We start from the raw sequence: 21217 nt of genomic DNA on the forward strand, positions 1-21217 counted from the left end.
TAACAAGAACTTTTAAGAGCAAGGCTGGCAAGGGAAGAAATAGCATTGAGGAAACTTCCAAAACACCATTAATGCACACCTGAGAGGTGAGTGCTCAGTCCCTACGTGCAGAAAAGAAGAGCAAATGTTGTTAGGAGTTACATTTAACTGCCATGGTGAAAACAAAACTGACAGTAATGAGAAGATGAAGGAAAAATGAAAGGTGCTTGGCTAGACTTTTCTCCCCAGAGAAAAGCGAGGCTGTACCAAGGCAGATCTGAGTCTCAATTCCCAGAAGTACTTTGAGAGAAATTAGCTTGGTTCTGGAAAACTCAAAAAAAAAAAAAAGCAGATGTTCAGATCAGATAGATAGAAATGATAATGGCTGTCAGCGAAAGGTCAGTTACTCTGGCTAATGCTGTACTGCAGGCTCACGAATATTCTAACTGCAGTTTCTACTTTGGAATTTGTTTTATTTGCATTTCTTCTCAATAGGCATTTTGTTAACATTCAGTATCTTTAGAAATCAAAATACATTGCAAATTGCAGTACACATCCAGAAACAAGACAGGTTGCATTTCATCCACTGAGTTGATGAAAATTTCATCAGAAACAGAGCGTTCTTTGGTTAAATACGAGCAGCAGTTCAAACTAGCTGTGCTTAAATCCTGTACATGCATTATGTTTGCACAAATTAGCAAAAAGTGAGAACCCAAGTTCAGAACTTTTGTCTTTTTTCAGCAAGTATACAGACATGACTAAGTGCATCTCTCAAATATTGCAAAACCACAGTTAAAGTCTTAAATAATACACATTGCACAACAAGCTTTTTGAGGGAAGCTACAGAAATAACTAAAATACAGAATGCATGGAAATAAATTACTCATCAACTAGTTTAAATGCTTAGTAAATTCATAAGGGCTTATCAAGACCTGTTATAAAAATGCTTATTTGATTTAATAATTAAAGCACAAAAAATAAATAGGATTTTTGCTATTGACTTGAACTGAAGCAAGATCAGACCCTTTACAGTCTCAAGGAACTATGATTTTATTATATCTCTGTAACACTCTTTGGGTTAAAAGCTTAGTTTTAAGAGTCCCATTAATCCTAACGGGTAAAGTATCAAATCCATAAAGGACAAAGCTCTCCATGGCAAAATGATACAAATCGAGGAGGATTTCACATGATGGCATTCTGTAAATCTGTACAGGATGGGTCATTTTGCTTCAGTACTACGCAGTGCAAGATTCAGGGGCAAACTCAAATGGGAAAATGTTGCTCATCTGCCAAGAGAAAAAAAAAAAGCAAATGGCTTCAGGCAGGACACTTCCTCCTTTTGCGTAATTACCTCTGCAAAAGATCTGCACTGCTAACAGTCCCTGGCAATGAGACAAGAGCAAAAAAATGCTTGTAAGTGTCAAAACAAAGTTTTTCCCCTGCATTTGATTCTTACAGAATATCAGGAATGGCGGTGATGCCCGGAGCCTTGAACTTGCCCAAGGGCTAAGCAGCCCCTGGTAGTTAAACCAGCATGGTGCCCAGCTCCGCTCCGGGAATGACTCCCTCTTCTCCGTGCCTGAATGAAAATAAGCTCAGCTACATTTAATTGGCTTCCAGCTGGTCACAGCTCATGCAGCCGCCTCTGAGCTCTGCCCGGGGATTAACCTGTGCAAGCTCAGGTCACTCGCCCAGGGACCCAGGCTCCTCCTCAGCTCAGCGGTGGCGCAGGCTGGCGTCCAGAGCCCAGGTGCCCTCCCAGGGATGCTGGAAGACCTTCTCCATGGGCACAGAAAGCCCATCTCAGTGTGCCTCTTTCTTAATGGAACAGGGAGAACAGCCGTACAGTTTGCAAACTGTGTAATGACTTGGCTGGTTAGCCACCGCGGGACATTTCTTACTGTGATACCCTTAGGAACTGCAGAATAAGTTTACCAGGACATTTAGAGAAAGGGCTGACGGTGAATAAAACACCTTTGAACTCTTCTGGTGTTATCACATGAGATGCCTATTCATAACGTGTTTGGGACAAAGTTTGCGCTTTCCACGCTAGGAAAATGAATTTCATGGCCTGAAATATCTACCTATCTTTGGGCTTCTTTAAATGCAGAACAAGCCCTTTAAAACTCCGTGAGGAAAGAGAGTTAAGGGATTGGCTCCACCCCTAGATGACTTAGTGATGGTTTACAAAAATCATTTGCAGAAATGAGTTAAAAATAAAGCGGTGGCTGGAGAAGGGATGCAAAAAAAATTGAGACTACAGGCTATTAAAAAGACTTTTCCTGCCTCATAACAGGAACAGGCTAGCCAAGAACGTTTGCTTAAATTCTTCTTAGGAGAATGTTTATACTTGTACTGGGATAATCCTTATGGGGCTGATTTGGTTTGGACCCTTAACGTGTTTAACCAGCTTTGTGTCAGTGAGAGACAAGTTATACTGGAGCTGTGTTACTTGAGCTGCTTGCATTTTTTCTACTAAAAGAATTTCTACTCAATTTCCAAGTGAAATATCAAATTGGATAATTAGGGGAAAGCACATGTAGAAAATACGAGTTAGCAAATGAGGACAGCTTTAGGAAAACATTTTTTTAAAACTTAAATATCTAAATTTGCATCTATTAAGTTTATCTTAGAGTACTTACAAATCAAGGGAGAGCAAGCAGCAGTAATACCTCCACAATGCATAGAGGTTTCTGAGTAGGCGATTTGCTTTTTCTGTAAATCAGAACATTATATTTAGCACATCCTGTAGTTTCGCTGTGGGTGCATAGCAATAAAAGTCAAAACAAATAGATACAAAGCATTTTTCAGCAGCATTGAAGATGATGCATTGCCCGTTTGAAATGACACGTTTGTACATTGCAGGGTAGGGCTAGTATCCACCTCTCCTCTATAATTTGAAAGTCTGTGTTGGTTTATTTTCACTCTGCTCCATGTAAGACAGGGCTATTTTGAAGGCTTTTGGGGGAAAAAAAAATCACTGTAAAGTAACCATCCAGCATGAAATTTAAAAGTGTTTAGAAAGGAAACTCAGAAGAACTCTATCTCAAAGCCCATTCAATCATCCTTTACTTGGAACTGCTCTTAAATACTCTTCTACTGCAATGGCAGAAACTTCTCCATACCAACTTTGAAGCCAGATATGCTCAATGTTCATTTTCATGAAGAACCACTCATAGCTGCGAGGCCACTTTCTTACCACTGGGTGCCTGGAAGGACAAAGGAAAAAAAAAATATTAAAAGATGTGCCAAAGGATATGCATAGTCTGCTTTTTTCCTTCAGCCTAGTGTGCTGAGCCAGAGTGAAACCTGAGATCTGAGAACCACCACCACCATTCATCTTTTTTGCCCTCCCTTCCAGTAAGGTTTATGACCTTCCACACCCCAGTCTGGTGAGAACTGCAGTGAAGGCAGCCAGTGAACACCACCTTCCCCCGTTGCAGAAGCCCGGCTCAAAAGGCAGATGTTGTTTGGTCTCTAAGTAAGTGAAAAACAGTTAGAAGAGGATCTCTGAACGTGTGTCAGGGTTGTGCTTGTATCTGTTCAAAGGAAACAGTGTTCTGAAAATATGACGTCTTTGGTAGCAGTTGTTGTGGTATGTCAGGAGAGCTAATAAAACTAGCTAGCGGGCAGAGCACCACCTCTTTGAACTGTTGCCTGCTAAACCCTTCTCGTCCTCTATTTCTGTCTCATTTCTTGGGCCTGCCCTTACAACTCGCTTGAAGAGTCCCTTCCTGCAGCAATACTGGGTGCAGACGCCTGGTCCCCAAGCCCCCGCAGGTGCCTCTGCAGAGGATGCTGTGGGATGCTCGGCAGCGGCGCATGGAGCGGATGCAACAGCTCCAGTCGCAGTGTTCACGGGAGCACAGGGGGAAGCGATGCAAGTCGGGTCAGGGTTGGCCCAGTGCCCCTCTGCCCCTGCAGAGGACCCTGCTGAGGAGGAGATGGTTGGTTTGGCAACTTCTGGGTTGAGCTGGGGTTTCCCACCATTTTCTGAGTTGTCCCTTTGAGCATTCATGACTGCGGCATTGGGAAGTGGCTCCAGCTGCTGACGGCATCGGGTGGGGTGACCCCCGGCAGCCCTCACCGTGTCGGTCTGGCTTTTGCTCTCTGACAGCGGACCATCTGCTGCCAAGGTGCTGGTGGACCCTGGCTCGCATGGGAATCTGATGTCTGCAAATTTTGTAAAAAAGGCTCGTGTGCCAATATAGCCCCCATCTATCCCTGGTTCCATTTTTGCTATTGATGGGACACCTGCTGACAGAGTCCCACCCTAACCCCTTCCAGCAGGCCAGAGGGAATATCGCCTCTGGGCTGGTTTGGATCCCAGCTCATCCCAGTTTCCCATCAGTATTTAATTGACCAGGCAGGGTACGCCTGGAGGACCATCCCTGGCAGGCCGTGTGGGAGGTGCGTGCCCCAGCTAAGGTTCAGGCTCTTCATGCCTGTTATTCTGAAGACCCACTGGAAAGCACGGGGGCACGCCCTGGGTGTGTGTGCGTATGCGTCAGGGTTGTGCTTACATCTGTTCAAAGGAGGCTGTGTTCTGTAAGTATTACGGCTTTGGTAGCAGTTGGCGTGGTACGTCAGGAGAGGTAATAAAACCCATAAGCTCCACCCTGCAAACAGGCACAAGCCCAAAGGCAGCAGAGCTCTGCTCCGTCTCCGAGTAGGGGGCTGTGGCTGAAGAGCACTACCTGTCCTAAGGTGGGGAAGAATCATTAAAGGTAACAAATACACCCTGGATTTATAGAATCTCTCCTCAGAGCCAGGTGAAATATTTTCGTAATCCCCAGATTACAAGCCACGTGCCTCACCAGAGTCCAACACTGACTAATTGCATTTCCGTATTTTGTTACCTCAAGAGTTAAAAGGAGGTCACACAGCTCTGCCCGTCGTTCCAAGCCACGCAGGAGCCAACACGTTTCGTGGCCCCAAAGTAAAGATCAGGCTTGCTACTTCTCAGATTTTCCATACCAAAGGGCCGCATCCGCATATTTGTCTCAAAACTGCGGGTTGCACCCTACTACGTGCCTGTTACATACAGACCTGGAAAACATTGCTTGCTTGGCAAATTCCACTTCCTTCGGAGGCACCGTGACCATCTGTCCCGTGAGAGTCAGCCTGGCGCACCTTGGATCCTCCGGATCAATTACATTTTTTCTGTGCACAAAGAAAAACGCTCACATGTAATAGCTTGGTTTCTTTCTTAAGGGTTTTGGAGAAATACGAATTCCTGCTCGCATATAAAAAGCTGCAATATTTTGTCAAGCCTTGCAGGTCTTTTCTACACCTGGCTGTAACATTTTTGGGGGGTGTCTTGAAAGAGTACTCACCTGATAGAGATCTCTGCTGTAGAGATTTACTTAATTTATGCTCTTAAAAATTGGATTAATATATGTTAGATTGTAAAAAATGTGAAAATGGCAGTTTTCCCAGACACATGCACCGACCTTAATTCAGGATTCTGAAGAGAACTAGTGAGATGGTTAGTATGCACCTATGCCTACAAAATCAGCGTGCATACGTGTATATGTGTTAAACGTAAAGCCTTTTCCTTGTGCCTATCCTAGAAACTCAATCCTTGCTCATTTTTACCTATTTTTTCAACTGCTTTATGCCAAAGAGACAAGTAAGATCTATTAAAAAAATTCTCCAAGTGCCTTCATCCTTCAGACCGAGACAGGGAAGGTACTTGTTGCTTTTTGGCTCTTTCTATACAGCAATAATAAATAACTCCCATTAGTAGCTGCGGGGCAACTGCTGACTCTTGACATATACGATACAATGATATAAATCATAAGTAAATTGACCAGTCACCAAAAAATAAAAAAAAGTTGTGCAAAATGACTGCAAAGGCCTGATCCTGGCAAGTGCTGAGCAGCCCAAAGTCCCATTGCCAGCACTTTGAGACTGCTCAGCACCTCATGGGACTGTCCGCCCACATAAGAACGTAAGCCCGAAAAACTACGTTAGGAAATGAAGAGTGCATTTCTCCTTCTCTGTGTTTTAATCGGAAGCAGCAACTCACAGTAAACTACACCTCATCCGTGTGCGATTTTACTTAAAGATCTTGGCTTGAGCCCTTTAGCCTTACACTGCGTGCAATCTGCAATGGCTTTTTTTTTTTTCTGTTATAATTCTCAATATGTGTCAGTTGCATGCAGGAAACATATGGGCATCCTCCTGCAGCTAATTTAACACCTGCAGATTCCCTACAGATGGTTATGAAAGACTGCGTAGCTCACTGGATAAAGTATCTGCTTTTATAGATAGGGCCATGAACAGAGATACGCAAGGAAGTCTAGTGGGCTGACTGATACTCAGGAAGCACTTGGCACCCTCTGTAGCCTGAGCTCCAAAGAGCCATTTGCAGTCACATCATCGCTGGGATGTTTTTGCAGCATCCTGTTCAGTCTGGAGCAGTAGTTGTCTGTAGGGGTGTTCAGCTTAATGACCTCTGGACAAACTCCACTCATACTCTTTTTCCTCCACCACGCTTTCTGTGTGGGAGGAAGGGCAGCTGCCAAAGATCAAGCTCAAACTTTCTGTTCACATCAATAAATAATGGTCTAATTTTCTCTAGTATTTTTTTTTTTTTTAAATTATGAAGTAATAAATGAATGGTGTTCTGAGTACCTGAAAATCTGCATTCCCTACCCTGGCACTAGGTTTATTTCTACCAGTGTGTATTCAGAGTACAAACTTGTCTACACAGTAACCTTGGCACGCTGCAGATCCTCGGCGCTAGCTCCTACGGCACGCTGAAGACACAGTTTCACAGCTGGCTCACGGTGGCCTGAGAGCATCCTGTCCCCAAGCAGCACAGCTCCGTACCCGGGGACGCCCGTAGCTCCTGGCGTTTCTTTTCCCTAAGCTTTGGGTGGTGTGTGGCTGTTCAGCCTCCATGGTCCAACAAGAAGCTCACCCACTGAAACTTGAATAAATATAGGCGAGTAGAGCGTATGCAGCTGCAGAGAGGAGCTGGATCCCACAGACAGCATGCGTCAGCCGAGAGCCTGCGTGTCCGGCAGCCAGGGCAGCGCAGATCCACGCTCTGCCAAGGTCTTAAAGTCTGTTCGAAGTGATCTCCTGATCTATTGTTATCTTTTGCGCTTAATCTTAATACTGTATCAACACCCTTTATATATTTAACTAGACGATTCTTAAAACTATGGAAAGGAAGGGACTTCTCCCTGACAAAATTTCAGTTCAGAAGATTGCTTTAAATTAGAAATTGTGTATCTGTGTGTATGAAACCATTTCCTCCAGAGCCTAACAGTATCGTAAAACAACCAAAGAGCTGGGAAAAGCAGGCATGTTTGCAAGTGCCTTTCTTGGGTATAGCTCCTAGGTAAGATGCTGTTAATTACTTTCAGAGAGGAATTAGAAAGGGATTGCTGTTAAAGGATGTCGGCATTTCACAGAGTGATAGATTTGGGCATGATCAGGAGCAGCGAGAGATTTTGGCCTAACAGCTTCTCAGATTACAATTATTTGATCTTTTTGTGCAAGTACGTGTTTATTCTAAAAGCGTCCTTGCTGATTTTGAGTCGGCAATAGACCTGACGTTGCTGTGGTTAAGCAGTGAATCCTGCCTGCCTTTGCTGAGACTGTTTTGCCTGACGGGACTAGTGTCAGATGTGACTCTTCCCCGATTTACAGGAAAAACTGCTCTCCGCATATTTGGCTGACAACAAAACCCACACACTGTACATCTATATCTGCAATGTTTTTATTTCTGGTTTTTTTGCCCTGGCTCCTTCTTCTGTTTGCAGTTTTCTCTGTGTTGTTCTCTCGTGAGTCAGGGTGTTACACTAACTCACGCGCACAACGCTATCATTCCTGGTAAAAGTTATTCAGGCTGAATTGTGCCTGTTGGAATAATATTCTGGAGGGTCAGTTTGTTTTTCTGGGATATGAGGCAAACAAATTATTTGTTAAGATGACGGTAGATGGAAGAGCTGAACAGGACAATGATACCTTTGAGTTCGGTACGCTGTGTTATTACTTTGTTGGCTTTGCTTTTAGTGCTGTCTCTTCTCACAGGTTTTCTGCTTCAGAACAGGAACCTTGTATTCTCATCTTACATTAGCATTAGAGTATTTTCTTTATCAAAGGAGCCCTTCATATTCTCAAGTAAATCTGTTTCTGCATCATTTCAGCTAGTACTTCCCTAATAATGTCTGCTTACTTTTATACTTTCTAAACGATCAAAAATCACTAAACTTACAGCTACCACTTCTAACTCCATTGTGAACAGGTCTTGAATTTTCAGTGGAGTTACCAGTGCAACTAATGTAAGTGCAGGCTTTGCTTCCTAGGAAGAAAGGGATATAGCCATGGATATATCTCATATTTTAGTAATGATAATAAAGGGATAACAGGGATAAATAGGTATATTTACTAAACTATTCCTCCCTCACATCTGTTCAGGTCTAGTCATGCATTCAGTAGTCATTTCTTGCCTTCTGTATAAACAAACACATATTCAGCTCCCAGTCCTTGGGTTCCTTTTATCTTTGTTGGCACAAGAACAAGTAGGTGCAGAGGAGCGGCTTTATACACCATAACGACGAGGGGTGAGGGAGGGCACAGCCATGGGGAGACACGGCATGCGGTGACACTGTCTCTCTGTCGAGGAAACCCGAGGTGGCTTCTCAGGCCCTGTCTTTACCAGAATCAGGTCTTCTGTCTCCCTGGAGAGAAGTTCATAAAGCTATGATAAAATATGAACTGAGGGGAAGAGAAAGCAGGGAACTATGGAAGAAGACCAACCAATAGGGAACACCTTTTTTTTTTTTTTTTTTAATGTTTCTGTAAAATACATACACCTTGTTGCAGAAATTGAGGGAAGCCAGATTAAAATGGAAAAAGATTCAGTTTATGCATTTTATAAGAACACAGTGCATTAAGAAAGATTATCTTAATTATTCATCTGATTTGTGAAGAGAGAATTGATTGTCTCTGTTCTTCTGCTTATGGTGAGCAAACTAGGTGTGCAGAGTTTGACCCAGTCCAGGCAGTTGCCTCTTCCAAGCATGTGAGATGACAGCACGAGCTGCATTTGCTTACGAAGGTGCCAGCTTTACTGAGCTTAAGGAGAAGTCTGTGTCAAAGCGAAACACGTTTCCCAACAGCGATGCGATGCCGCGAAGCGCACTGCTGAAGAACACGTCCCACTTATTTTACTGCGTACCACTTCCGCACTTTCTGGGTCATGGTTCAAGAGTGGTTGAGAGTAAAGAGTGCCACCTACTCATTAAATTGTTTACTACACTAGCCATCTCTTGGGTTTTAATTAGAAGGTTCCTATACAACAACTAGCCAAGTCCAGATCTGATGAAGCCATAGTTCAGGCTGATGCAGCTATATTGGCTCACAAAGCGATGATGGTGGGACTTTGTTAGGATTCCCTTTTGCAGCTGAGATCTCTGCTTTGACTAACCATGCTCTGTCTCCTGCTTTCTGACCAAAAGTATCCCTGAGTGTTATCTTCATTCTCCGCCTCTGCAACCCGTTAGTGAGGTGAAACAGATCTGGCACGGATCAGCAGTAAAGGCAAAACAGGAGTTTGCGAGGCACTTGGGAAGGAGAGCCAGATGTCCCCGGGAGGGAATCGGTAGGAGGAAGGTGGAAGGGCTCAGTAATGCTCCAGGGACTGGGGGAGGAGGCAGGGGTCTGTGGAGGGAATCTCTCTTTTTCTTCTTCCCCAGCCTCCTTGTCCCACAGATGTGCTGCCATCCTTCTCCTCCACCCCTCTGAGGAGACAGGACCTTCCATCCTCCCTGCCAGGATCCATAAATCCTCCCCATGTCCCCGGGAAGCAGTTCTCCCTGCCCTGTGAGAAAGCACTGCTTTTACCCCTCTATTTCTTGAGCAGAATGGAAGAGAAAAGAAGTTGGGAAAGAGCTTTCCCCTACTGCAGAAAAGGAGAGCCAGAGAGCCGAGAAGAAAGCCCCAGAGAAGAGTTTTCCTACATTTTTTTCTACTTCAGTGCATGCAGCTCACATGGGGCATAAGAGCGATGACTGTCTCCATACATCCTGACCTTCCTATAGCGGCGGCGGCAGCAGCAGCCATACAAAGCCATGCAATTAGGAGGTGGTGACTGGCTGCTGAACAGCTCATCCCTGCCACCTCCCACGGACGCAAGGTAGGAACTCTGTCACTCTGCGCAGGGCTCCTCTTCGCCTAGCTCCAAACTGGGCATGAGGTAAAGATTCAGAGTTATTTTCTAGCATATACATTACATCATAGGAAATTTTTGTTCCCTAAAATCTACAGAAAGGAAGGGAGGAAATGCTATGTCCTCAGAGAATTATTGTAAAGTGCTTATAATTTTGATTCATAAATGTGATTAATTTTGAAAAGCATGTTATCCTACTCATACATTTTATTTGCTCACCACTAAATACCAGAGACTCTGAAGCAGAAAAAAAACGTATTGGTGCTGCTAATGTGCATGGCATGAACGTCAAAATCTCTGCTGAAAGCAATTTCATAATGTGAAAAGCTGTTGTTGGCCTTCTGCTGGATACGGCTGGGCAGTTTTGCCTTGCCCTGCTCTGATTTTGACAAGAATTTCTTTATCAGCCGTGTTTGAGAGCCAGCAAAGATAGATAAAAGACATCTTTGCTTTTGCTTTTGGAAGAGCAGTCCTCTGTTCTGAATCTGAAGTCAGGCTTGGGAGCTGGAGAGTATTGGTACAATGGCTATTCTGCATCTAAGTGAGCTTGTATTCATAGTATACCTGTTTTTGTGTTTTAAATAATTTCACTCTTCCTAGAAGATAATCCTTCCTAGAATGTTTTAATTAGAGTTTGTTAAGTGAAGTCAGTCTGTTTGTCTGTCTACGTCAACAATAACAACTCATTTCTTTAGCTGAACTCTGTGTTTCAGACAGGAAACTTTTATACCATTTAACCATAGACAATTCACAGGGAAAACAAAAAAAGAATCACAGCATCAACTATTTCTGTAAACAGAGTCAGAGAAACACATACTACTTCACTAGAAAGGGATTTTGGGAAGTTGGTTATTTACGAATACAGGAAAAAAAATAGCAATTTAGAGCTATATTGTGTGCATTGGGTCATGATGATAGTAGGTTTCATATTTGACTTTCTAATTTGGTATCTTCCTGATTTTTTAAATACAGATTTTTCAGGAACAGCTACTGACATAATTATTTGCATATGACTAAAAAGGGCCAACATAAATACCAGAACTAGAAATGTGTCTGTGCCACAGAACCAGGAGGTGGATCTCAAAAATTGAGGGATGTCTGGATTCCGCCTTTGTCTTCTGCATGCCTCATTTATTTCTCTTTGCTTGGAGGTGCAGTGCCAAATTTCTTTGTTGTTTTCACCCTTGTATTAACAGACAGTGACTCTACAAACCCATAGGTAAACGTGTGTTGGATGTCCAACTGACATCTCAAAAGTTGTGTCTGCCACCCATAGCAGGCTTAGTGTCCTTTAGGATTGCCCAGGAATGAATCAGCAGTTTATGCATGCCGCCGATCAGCAGGGACCCTAACCCACCAAATTACTCTCCTCTTCCCATGGTACCCAGAAGCTCTGGAGATGCTCAGTGCTTCCCGTCAGCCTTTTCAATGTAGAGTTTAGGAAACCTATGGAGCCATCTTATATTCACTGAAGATGTCTGCCCGGTCATGCCAATCTGCTACCTCAAGCAGGAGATGAAGCCTGGTGGGTAAAATGGCTGTGATGGAGCCACCCCTGATGCAGGCCATAAACCAGGAGAGGAACCTGGTTCCTTCAAAATCACTCACAGTCTGCAGTGTGGGTTTGAAACACCATCCTCCAAACTAATAGCAAAGGAAAACAAACGCAAAACTCGTTGTTTTTCTTTCTTTTTCCCTTGTGAGAAATCCAGCCGTGTAACTGCTCCCACTTTAAGAAAGCTGCAGTAGGCCCCTATGAATGTGCTGAACCTGGTGTCAAGGAGGCGACACACGCTTAAAATTAATTGCCTGTTTTCCAGACTGCAGCTGTAATGAGGCAGGCCCGGGAGCTTACTTGGAAAGAGGGATCCTCTGAGCAGCCTGTGTGTTGGGAAATGCGTTTAGAACAATAGCTGCTCTATTCTTTAATGTCGGGCTCGGTCTTGCTCCCTCTGAAAGCTGTAAGAATGGGAGTCAATCTTTTCAGCTTGTCTGTGGCATAGACACGCCAGCTCAGTCTATTTATAGCCCTGAACCATTTAATTTTTCTTGCCTCTATTATGCATTTATCAGCCTTCAGATAGGATGCAGCGTAGTTACTAACGAATGCTTGCTGTAGCCTGGCCATCAGAGACCCTTCTCGGAGAAGTACAGCCCGTCTCCCTCTGGGAAATGGCAATCTCTAAGTCAGAGATGAGGAATCCAGGCTGTAGCTGCAACATACTAATGTCTTGCAATTAGTGCCTATTCAGATGCATTGCAGCTCACTCTCTTTCATTATTAAATGCTATTTCTCTTATTAGTTCAGGCTTTTCAAATTTTCTCTCCAGCTGATGAAATATTAAGGCTAGAGCACCAAAAAGGCCTCTCTGTATTCCTCACATCCCCGAAAGTGAAAATATTTATTGTCCTGGTTTGAAACTGGAGTCTGTTCTGAAACAAAACAAATTAAATTTGCTACTAAATAAATTTAATATCAAACTGATGTACACGCACACAAGTCACTTGATACTCATTAGATACAAGAAGACTATTGAAATGTCAGCTATGTTTTCTTTCTAAAGGCCAGAGATTTCTTTTGCGTGCAATAGGTCAGAAGCATTTTTCAGGGGAGTGCCAAATACTCTCAGGAGCATTGACTACAGGCATCGACTAGCTTTCACATTTATTTTAATTCTTACAACTCAGAGTAGGTTAATAATGAAATTCTAATAAAATTCCACACGAAAACAAGCTACAAATACATTGCTGGCATACAAGGGGATGAACTTTCTCATGCAGAGCATTATTCATTTAGCTATTTTGTATAATTATTTTGAAACCAAAACAATGATGCCCTTGGCTAAGAGAACTGGTATTAAAACCATCTATAAATGACACTTTCCTTTGCAAAGGAAGCCTCACAGATACCATCTTAATACTAGCAGGACTTGAGGTCTTTCAGAGTAAAAGCTCTTGCCTCTCACATAGCGTGAGTAAAGCAGAGGAAGAAACCTGCTATACAAAACCTGAGCCACCGCATAAAGCTGTGCACCAAGGACGCTACGTGCTGTTTGCGTGGCGCAGCCTGGCTATCTCAGCAGGTAGAGCGCACCCCGAAGGGATGCTTGGGCTGCCCGTGGCAGAGGTAGCAAGCTGGCTGTGTTACCGGCAGCACATCCAGTGCTGCAGGCAGTGCTGAAGACAGGCAACCCCAAACAGTGGCAGCAGAGCCCGGACACCCTTCTTCTTTTCTTCATTGTCACGCTGCCTGCAGAAGCCCTCTCTGTGGGGGAATGGTAGGATGCTGTGCAGGGCTGCAGTTAAATATGTCGCTAGTTTAAACTGTAAAAATCACTCATAGGCCGCTAGTTTAAAATGTAAATTCATTTCTGACCCTGGTTGCAAGGGGAAGGGAAAGACGAAAGTTAAAGTCCCGGTGCCCACATGGGTCCTGGCTGTGAGACAGCCCCAAAGCTTGCTCACATTTTCCTAGCTATCATCAAAACCACAAGCTGCCGCTCAGCAAATGCCCCAGCTTTTGATTCTCTGTATCGCTTGTTCTTTGCACTAATGCCAGCCAACATCTGTTCCAGATGAGAACACCAGAAATAATGAAAAACAAACTGAATGTAAGAACAAAATAAGTAACGCAAGCAGCACTGATCAGACTCTGAATCTGTGTACTCCATTCAGTAGGAAGCTCAACATTTAGAGTATGATTACATGCTAAAATGGGGATGTCCTATTTTCCTCCACCTTCTCCCTTCCCCTCTCCTTTGCACTCCTCTGGCTCTTGGGGAGCTGATGCAAGTTACTAACCCAGTGGACATCTAATCCAGCAAAAAAAAAAAAGAAACGGGAAGAGGTTTCTGCTGGGTTACTGAGCTAAAATAGGCCCACCATATGGTCAGCTGAAGGGAGGGGGGGCATTGCACGGCCAGGAGCAGCAGCAGCTATGGGGAGAGAGGAAGAAGGACTGGCAGAAAACCTTATTCTCATCGTTTGCTTAATTTGCTTCAGATTTATGTTTCAAATCTGGGTCGGGCAAAGCCCAGAGTTGATGTGAGAGAGAGATGGGAGGGACCACACGACTGGTGGTAGGGAGGGAGAGTAGGGACCTGGTGATTCATAATTAGTTTGGCCTACACTGTCTTGGAAACCCAGGTTTAGCTCCTTGGCGGTGCCCAGAGAGCTCTTCTCTCCAGAGAGAGGGGTCTCAGGCTGCGGAGGGGACTAGAGGGTCGGGTGGCAGAATCCAGATTGCCCTGGCTGCAGGACAAACAGCAGCAAATATCTGGCACACATAACAAAAGGGTAGTGGTTTGGTTTGGAAATTAATAGTTACTTAATAGAAAGACAGTGAATAAATATTCTCGAAGGGTTGTGATGTATATGAATTTAATATTTCTATAAATCATGCTGCATTTCTCTTTTATTGGTGATTTGGCACTTCCCAAACAAGTAAATCGGGTGGTGATGTTGCTAAAACATAAAAGGCAAAGACTTTCAAGAGTGGATGTTTAAAGTCAGGGATGAAAGGCCACACTTAAGTGGCTAAATGGGTGTGTAGTTTTCAGACGTGCTCAACACCAGCAGTTATCATCAATGGAAACTGCTCTGAGTCTTAAGCCTCTGAAAACAGGGCATTGGGTAGGCGCTAGGACACTGGGCTTAACGTACATTTTTAAGCACTTGGTCTAGATACTCAGCTCACTATTTGATTGAATGAAAAAGCTTAGAAAGCAGCAGTAAGTTCCATTAGCCTTTTATGAAAGACCTGATACATTTACTTAAATTTGAAACTATTAATTCAGAATATTTAATGAAATAACTTTAAGGAACAAGCAGAACCATTCCGGTTTTAGCTTCAGCATTCTGTTGACCTTCTCAAGCATTGAAAGCTGAATTACCTTGGCAAATGGTGCGATGGAAGGTTCCTATTAGGTGTTTGACGTTGCAAGAGGAAGCCATGATTTCCATTCCTTGGGAGTGGGGTGTGAGCCTGAAATCACTCCTACTGCTTGGGACCAAGAAACATTTCATTTTGCCACTGTGTAACTTTTAAGAAAACAGTATATTCTGGAGGCAAATACAGACAAGGGCAACAGTAACGTACTTTATATTTGTCTTTCATTGCTTTTTCCACTGTTGTTCTCAGCTAGTGGGCTTGAGACGTGGGATGATGCCCAAGGCAATTCCCCGCTGGGGAAATCTGGGATCTAGTTCTTAAGATAAACCTCTCCTCCCCCAAAAAGGACCTTACATTGGGGTAAAAACTTTCAGTCCTGTTTCTTTCTGAAGCAGCCTGTAATTTCCAGTTCTTCCCTCCCTCTCCTTGGAATATCAGCTAAGATCTGCTTTGGTAACAGAGTCCCGTCTGACACAATTTTGGTGTCATGTACCTCGCCATGTAAAGAGGCCTTTGGAAATAAGACTTCACACAAGGGTGACCCAGCCAAGTTTGCCGCATGTTTGACTGTAAACAAACATCTGGCAGAGATACATCTTTTCCAAGGAGACAAGCGTGGAGGCGAAAGTCGAATCATCTTCGAGTTTGCATACTTACATTTTACACACATAGAGCTTCAGTGATCTGGAGTTATTCATTGCACATGTGATTAGGAAGAAAGAAGTCAACTCACTGCTATCTCTGGAGACAAACCTGGGGCCGGCTGTAGATCAGCAAATCTCAGACCCAGCTTCCTTTACGTAAGGGATTGTTTACCAACCATTTATGACATACAAGGTGCCAAAAATATGTGATGACATCATATTCAATTGCACCCTCTGAAGAGGTGGAAATTAGACTGAGTGGCATGGTGCTGAGTGTATAATTTGTGAGCTGAGGGCCTCCAGAGCTGTTCAGCACAGCAAGGGTGTCTCCTTTACTGTGACTTGGATAGCTCTCAAAACTCTATGGACTTTACTGACTAGATCACCATGGCCTACAATGGGATCTTAAACACCTAAATTTTATCTGGCACCTCCAAGAAGAGATTAAAATTTAGCTATGTTAACGTGCCAGCTGAAAGCCACTGCAGCTGTTGATGCTACAATATACTTCAATGGCACTTCTGCTTTTCTTTACCATGCCTTACGGGGGGAACTTACTGCATAACAAAGCTAAGGAGGAGCTTGTAGCTGATGGTGAGAGCCAAAATTAAAAGCAGGATGTTGAAGGTGGGGACTCAGCATTTTGTTCTGAGGTCTCTGTTCTCACTGAGGTGGTAATAGGCAGATAAAACTCTGTTACCTGCAGAAATTGCCGTCTGCCTCTGGCAGGGTCAGAGAAGCCATGGGATTCTTCAGGAGATCTGCCACAGTGTTATCCTTTGGCGTCACGTAAAAGAAAGGGATTCCAGTGCTGTTATTGACAGGGCCGTCACTGAGAAGTAAACAGTTCCCATAGGGCATACCCTGGATCTGCAAAATCCAAATCAGGAACTGGTTACATCTTTGCACATAGACGATTTACAATGTCGGGGATTCCCTCAAGGGCTCCAGCAGAGGACAGCAACCCCCAATAGCTCAGCCTCCCACCTTCTGTTGTCATCATGAGACAGACCTTCTTCTAAATTAGATCCATCATGCTTCTATGAAAACAAATCTCTCTTTATTTCTTCTTTCCAGTCCTGTCCATGGCACTAAAGAGATCATCATCTCTTCCACTGAGCTTAAAGGAACTACGAAATTAAAAATGTTTAAGTGCAATAAAAGCAGTGTCATCAGCATCAAGAAATGTTTACTCCAAAACAGCGCTGATACTTTTTCTCAAATCCAAAAGGACACAGAGTCTCATTTTGCCTTGTCTCCTGGTTTTGGCTGAGATAGAGTTAATTTTCTTTCTCGTAGCTGGTATAGTGCTGTGTTTTGGATTTAGTAAGAGAATGATGTTGATAACACACTGACGGTTTTAGTTATTGCTGGGTAGTTGTAGTGCTTACACTAAGCCAAGGACTTTCCAGCTTCCCACACCCTGCCAGATGCATAAGAAGCTGGGAGAGCACAGCCAGGACAGCTGGCCCAGACTGGCCAAAGGGATGTTCCCTGCCATAGAACGTCATGCTCCAGATAGAACTGGGGAAGCTGCTGGGAGATGGGATGGCTGCTCGGAAACAGACTGGGCATCAGGTTGTTTTATTTTCCTTTCACATGTGGTGAGCAATTGCTGTGCATCACTTGGGTTTTACATATATATATTATTATATTATTATTACTTATTATTATTTTTAATTATTATTATTAATAATAATTATTACTACCACTATTATTATTATTCTCCTCCTTTGTTATCCTTTATCTCAACCCACAGGGGTTTTTTCTATGCTCCTCCCCGTCCCCTTGGGGTGGGGATGGGTGAGCAAGTGGCTGCTTAGTGCTTGGTTACCAGCTGGGGTTAAACCAGCCTGCCTGTTTTGCTAATTTTGCCTCTCCTTTTAGCCTTGATTTGCAATGTGATTGCATCGGTTTGCCAAGAGAGAGGGGAAGGTGTTTTAGCTAGAGCTGCGTTTGAAGTCAAGCTGGATGTCAGCTCAGCTGCCTGGGCAGGAACCTCAGCTATGGGGGGAAGGGGGTGTCTCCACCACCAAGCGAGCCAGAGCAAACCTTCCTCCCGTGTCAGGGAAGGGACACCAAGGAACCAAGTTTTCAAAAAGTTTTCTCCCATGCACTGACCTACGACTCACAGTGGATATAACACATGCAAAAATGTCCTCACCCAGTAGTGACACACATTAATATTCTCCATAATGATTTATATTCTTACTGTGCTTTTCATCCCATTATAAATCGCAATGACAGATACTTAATGAATTACTATTTTTGTCATGGCTTCAGATATTTCTTTCCTCATGGTCAATTACATGTTAAATAGTAAAATTATCAGTCAATACATTAATTCAATGTAACTCATAAATCCTTTACAGCAAAATCAAATTAAGTATGAATAGTAAATAAGAAAACCCTGGATCATGTTATTACTGGGATTGCATGCTTCCTGATTTTTAATGTCTATATGCCTTTAAAATTTTAATGCTTATAGTGCTTATAAATGGTTCTTGTTAGTATTCCTTAGAAGGAATGCTTTAATGAAGATGCATAACTTTTAGAAATGAAAAACACTTGTTTATTATTAAGACTTACAATGTAAAAAAAAAAGTAGTAGTTGTCAGTAATATTGTAGAACATGTTTTCATTGCCTAAAATGCTCAGTCTGTCGTGCATGGTTAATGTTACGCTGGATTCTCGAAAAGAACTGGGATCACAGGCAGCATAACTCACCATCCACAGCAGCAACACCCCCCCTCATCAATTCCAAATTTTATTATGAACCCAATATTTCTGTATTATTTCTGTGTTGTAACTGGAGACAGCTAACTGCAGACTATATTGTGGCTGTAATTCCACCAAGGGTTTCTGGCAAGACCGTAAACCAGAAGAGTTAAGATCATGATTTAATGGGATTTCTGATGTGGAATTGCAGGCCTCTCGTGTGTACATATATATTAATTTAATGGTATCTTTTTTTAACCTGTTGCTTTGTACTTCAGAATAACATAAACTGCCACTAACTCAGCCAAGCTTTCTGAAGTTTAATGTGCTTCTAACTTTTTCTATTTTTAAAATTGTACATTAATCATTCTGTGAATACTTTTAAGGGAGATTTAAAGCTTGCTTTTTTTTTTTTTTTAATCTGAGTAATATTGAATGCTGTGTCTAATTCCAACCTTTCATTTTAAAAAGGGAAATGTTTTAAAGCTGGAAAAAAATAACAACTCTGACTCTCCCGATTGTCCAGCACAGCCCAGCTTTGTCTAATGCTCCTGACGGAAAAATCGTCCATTAAGCCGGTATAGCTGGACTGCTGCGGGACGGACAGAATTTGTGGTAGCCCAGCAGGCTCTTCTCCTCCTCCTCCTCCTCTCCCCCTCTCTCCGGGTGAGAGCCAGAGCCCAGGGGAGGCAGAGGGGGCTCGGGCCCGGGCACCCCCGGGACAGGGGCAGGCAGGGGGCTGGAGGGTGCTGCAAGGGATGGAAAGGCTCTCTCCAAAACCAATGTTGTAGCTCTGGTTCCTTTCTCTGACCCTCTCTAGCGTGTTCTTTTAGCGTGCCTCCCTTACAGTACTCCAAACGTGATTTCTCTTCCTAGGAAGAGTTTTTACTATTTCCTCCGCGCATTTGGTGGCTGCTGACATCGGCGCTGCCGGCGGGGGAACAGACCAAATCGCCGCTCCCGGCGACAGCGCCGGGCGGCCGCGGGGGGGCTGGCGCTCGTTGGCGGGTAACGCGTGACCGCGGCAGCCCGCGGCCGTGGGCACCGGGGGGCACCGTACCTTTCTTTGCGCGGCCCGCGTAGCCACGAAGCCCCAGGTGTTGTAGCGGGCGAGGAAGCGGGCGGTCCCGGCGCGGCCCGGCGCCCCACCGCCCTCCCGTCGGTAGGAGAACATCCTGGAGGGGGCGGCCCCCTGCCCCGACCGCCGCGCCGCCGGCCCGGAGCCCAGGGCCGCGTCCTCCTGGTAAGCCGAGGCCGGGTAGCTCTGCTTCCAGAGGCCGCCCGCTTCCTCCAGCAGCGCGGGGAGCGCTTCTTCGGTGGAGGAGCTGTGCAGCTCGTCCGCCGCCGTCCCCGCCTCGGGCAGGGGCCAGGACACCGAGCTGACCACCACGTAGCCCCCCGCGCCGCCCCACAGCAGCGCCGGCAGCCACCACCACGCCGGCAGCCACCGCCCCGCCGACATCTTCTGCGGCAGCGCCCGCACCGCACCGCACCGCGCCGGGCCGCTCCCCGCAGCACCCTCCTGCGGCCGCCGCCCGCCCCGGCCGCTTCGCCCGCAGCCCGCCCCGCAACGCCCCCCCCCCTTCCGCAACCCCCGGTAGTCCGAAATATTCGCAGCAGCCCCCGTTCGGCCGGGCGTCACGGGTTCATTTCGTGCCCGCAACCCTGTGCGGCTAGGGTAACTGTAGTGTTGGCTCTGCCCACGCCTGCTGGTGACACCCGTGGGACAGCCACCCGCGGCGTGGGCTCGCAGAGGGTGCAGCTGGGGCGGAACTCGGCCCCTCTCGGTTCGCTGGCCACGCAGGGCAGAGCCCGGGACGTGGGGCTCGCTGCGGGTTTCCCCTGCGTTTGCGTGTCAGACTTGTGAGGCTGCTGGACCGCGTCGGTCAGGTGTGCAGCCGGGCAGGTATTGCATGAAATAATTCTCTACGTGCACTTCATGTGCAAAACCAGGCAGGTGAAACGGTCTAGACAGAGGCGGTGCGATCTCTCTCTCCGTTTATTAGAAAAGAGAGAATCCACGAGGGAGCGCGCCCACGTGAACGCTCCCGTTGCAGGGAAAGCTTCGTTTGGACACCGGGGTCAAGCAACAGCAAGACCCCAAGTCCTAGGGAGGCAGACATCATTAGTTCCGGTGCCCGTGGGATTCGTTTTGACATGTAAGTACGTGGAGCTGCTATTAAATGATATGTTTCCCAGGCAAGTTTTTAATTAGGCAAAGATTTGAATGTTTTGTATCAATGGCCCTACTTAGTAAAGGTGCGTTTGCATCCTGCTCCTTTTCTGTTCTTGGCAGGAGACCCCTTCAGTCTGACAATGCAACTTATATTTCTTTAAAATATAGGCTTGTAAACTTTCATCGCATTCATGCAAATTATTTAAGGAGTACAGGTTCAATGAGAAACAGGGAGGAATTAGTCTCACAGGAGACTCAGCCTTTCACAAGGTTCCCAGATACATCTGATAGACCTTACCTTTCCATATCAGCGAAGAACAGATCACAAGGTCGGGCTGCTGTTACAATTTCTGCTTAATTGCTCCATACGCTGCACATCTAATCTAGAATATAAACTTTTATAAATAAAGGTGGAGTGGGAAATACTGAGTATTTTTAGCTTATCTTTTTCCTAGACCCCCTGTGTTTTTTTTTTTTATCTTTACCATAAAAACCTGAAGAAATGGTGAAAATGGGTATAATGGGCTTTAAGGTCCAAATGAATTTTTGAGACTGTGAAGATACTTCCCCAGAATATGTAATTTTGCCACCAGACTCTTAATCTTATCAGCAAAATCGAA

The 21217-nt window shown here is 44.8% G+C and overlaps 1 protein-coding gene across 1 annotated transcript; it reads right to left on the bottom strand.

The window, feature by feature from the left end:
- Window positions 1-431: 431 nt before the first annotated feature.
- Window positions 432-19955, bottom strand: CREG2 (cellular repressor of E1A stimulated genes 2). The gene is made up of 4 exons (XM_054812839.1): window positions 19482-19955; window positions 16404-16573; window positions 5029-5142; window positions 432-3188 (listed from the first exon to the last, which is right to left on the bottom strand). The coding sequence occupies exons 1-4, from the start codon at window positions 19881-19883 to the stop codon at window positions 3041-3043; spliced, it is 834 nt and encodes a 277-aa protein (XP_054668814.1). The 5' UTR covers window positions 19884-19955; the 3' UTR covers window positions 432-3040.
- Window positions 19956-21217: the final 1262 nt, after the last annotated feature.

This window comes from Grus americana, chromosome 1 (genome assembly GCF_028858705.1).
Source record: "Grus americana isolate bGruAme1 chromosome 1, bGruAme1.mat, whole genome shotgun sequence".
Classification (NCBI taxonomy): domain Eukaryota; kingdom Metazoa; phylum Chordata; class Aves; order Gruiformes; family Gruidae; genus Grus; species Grus americana.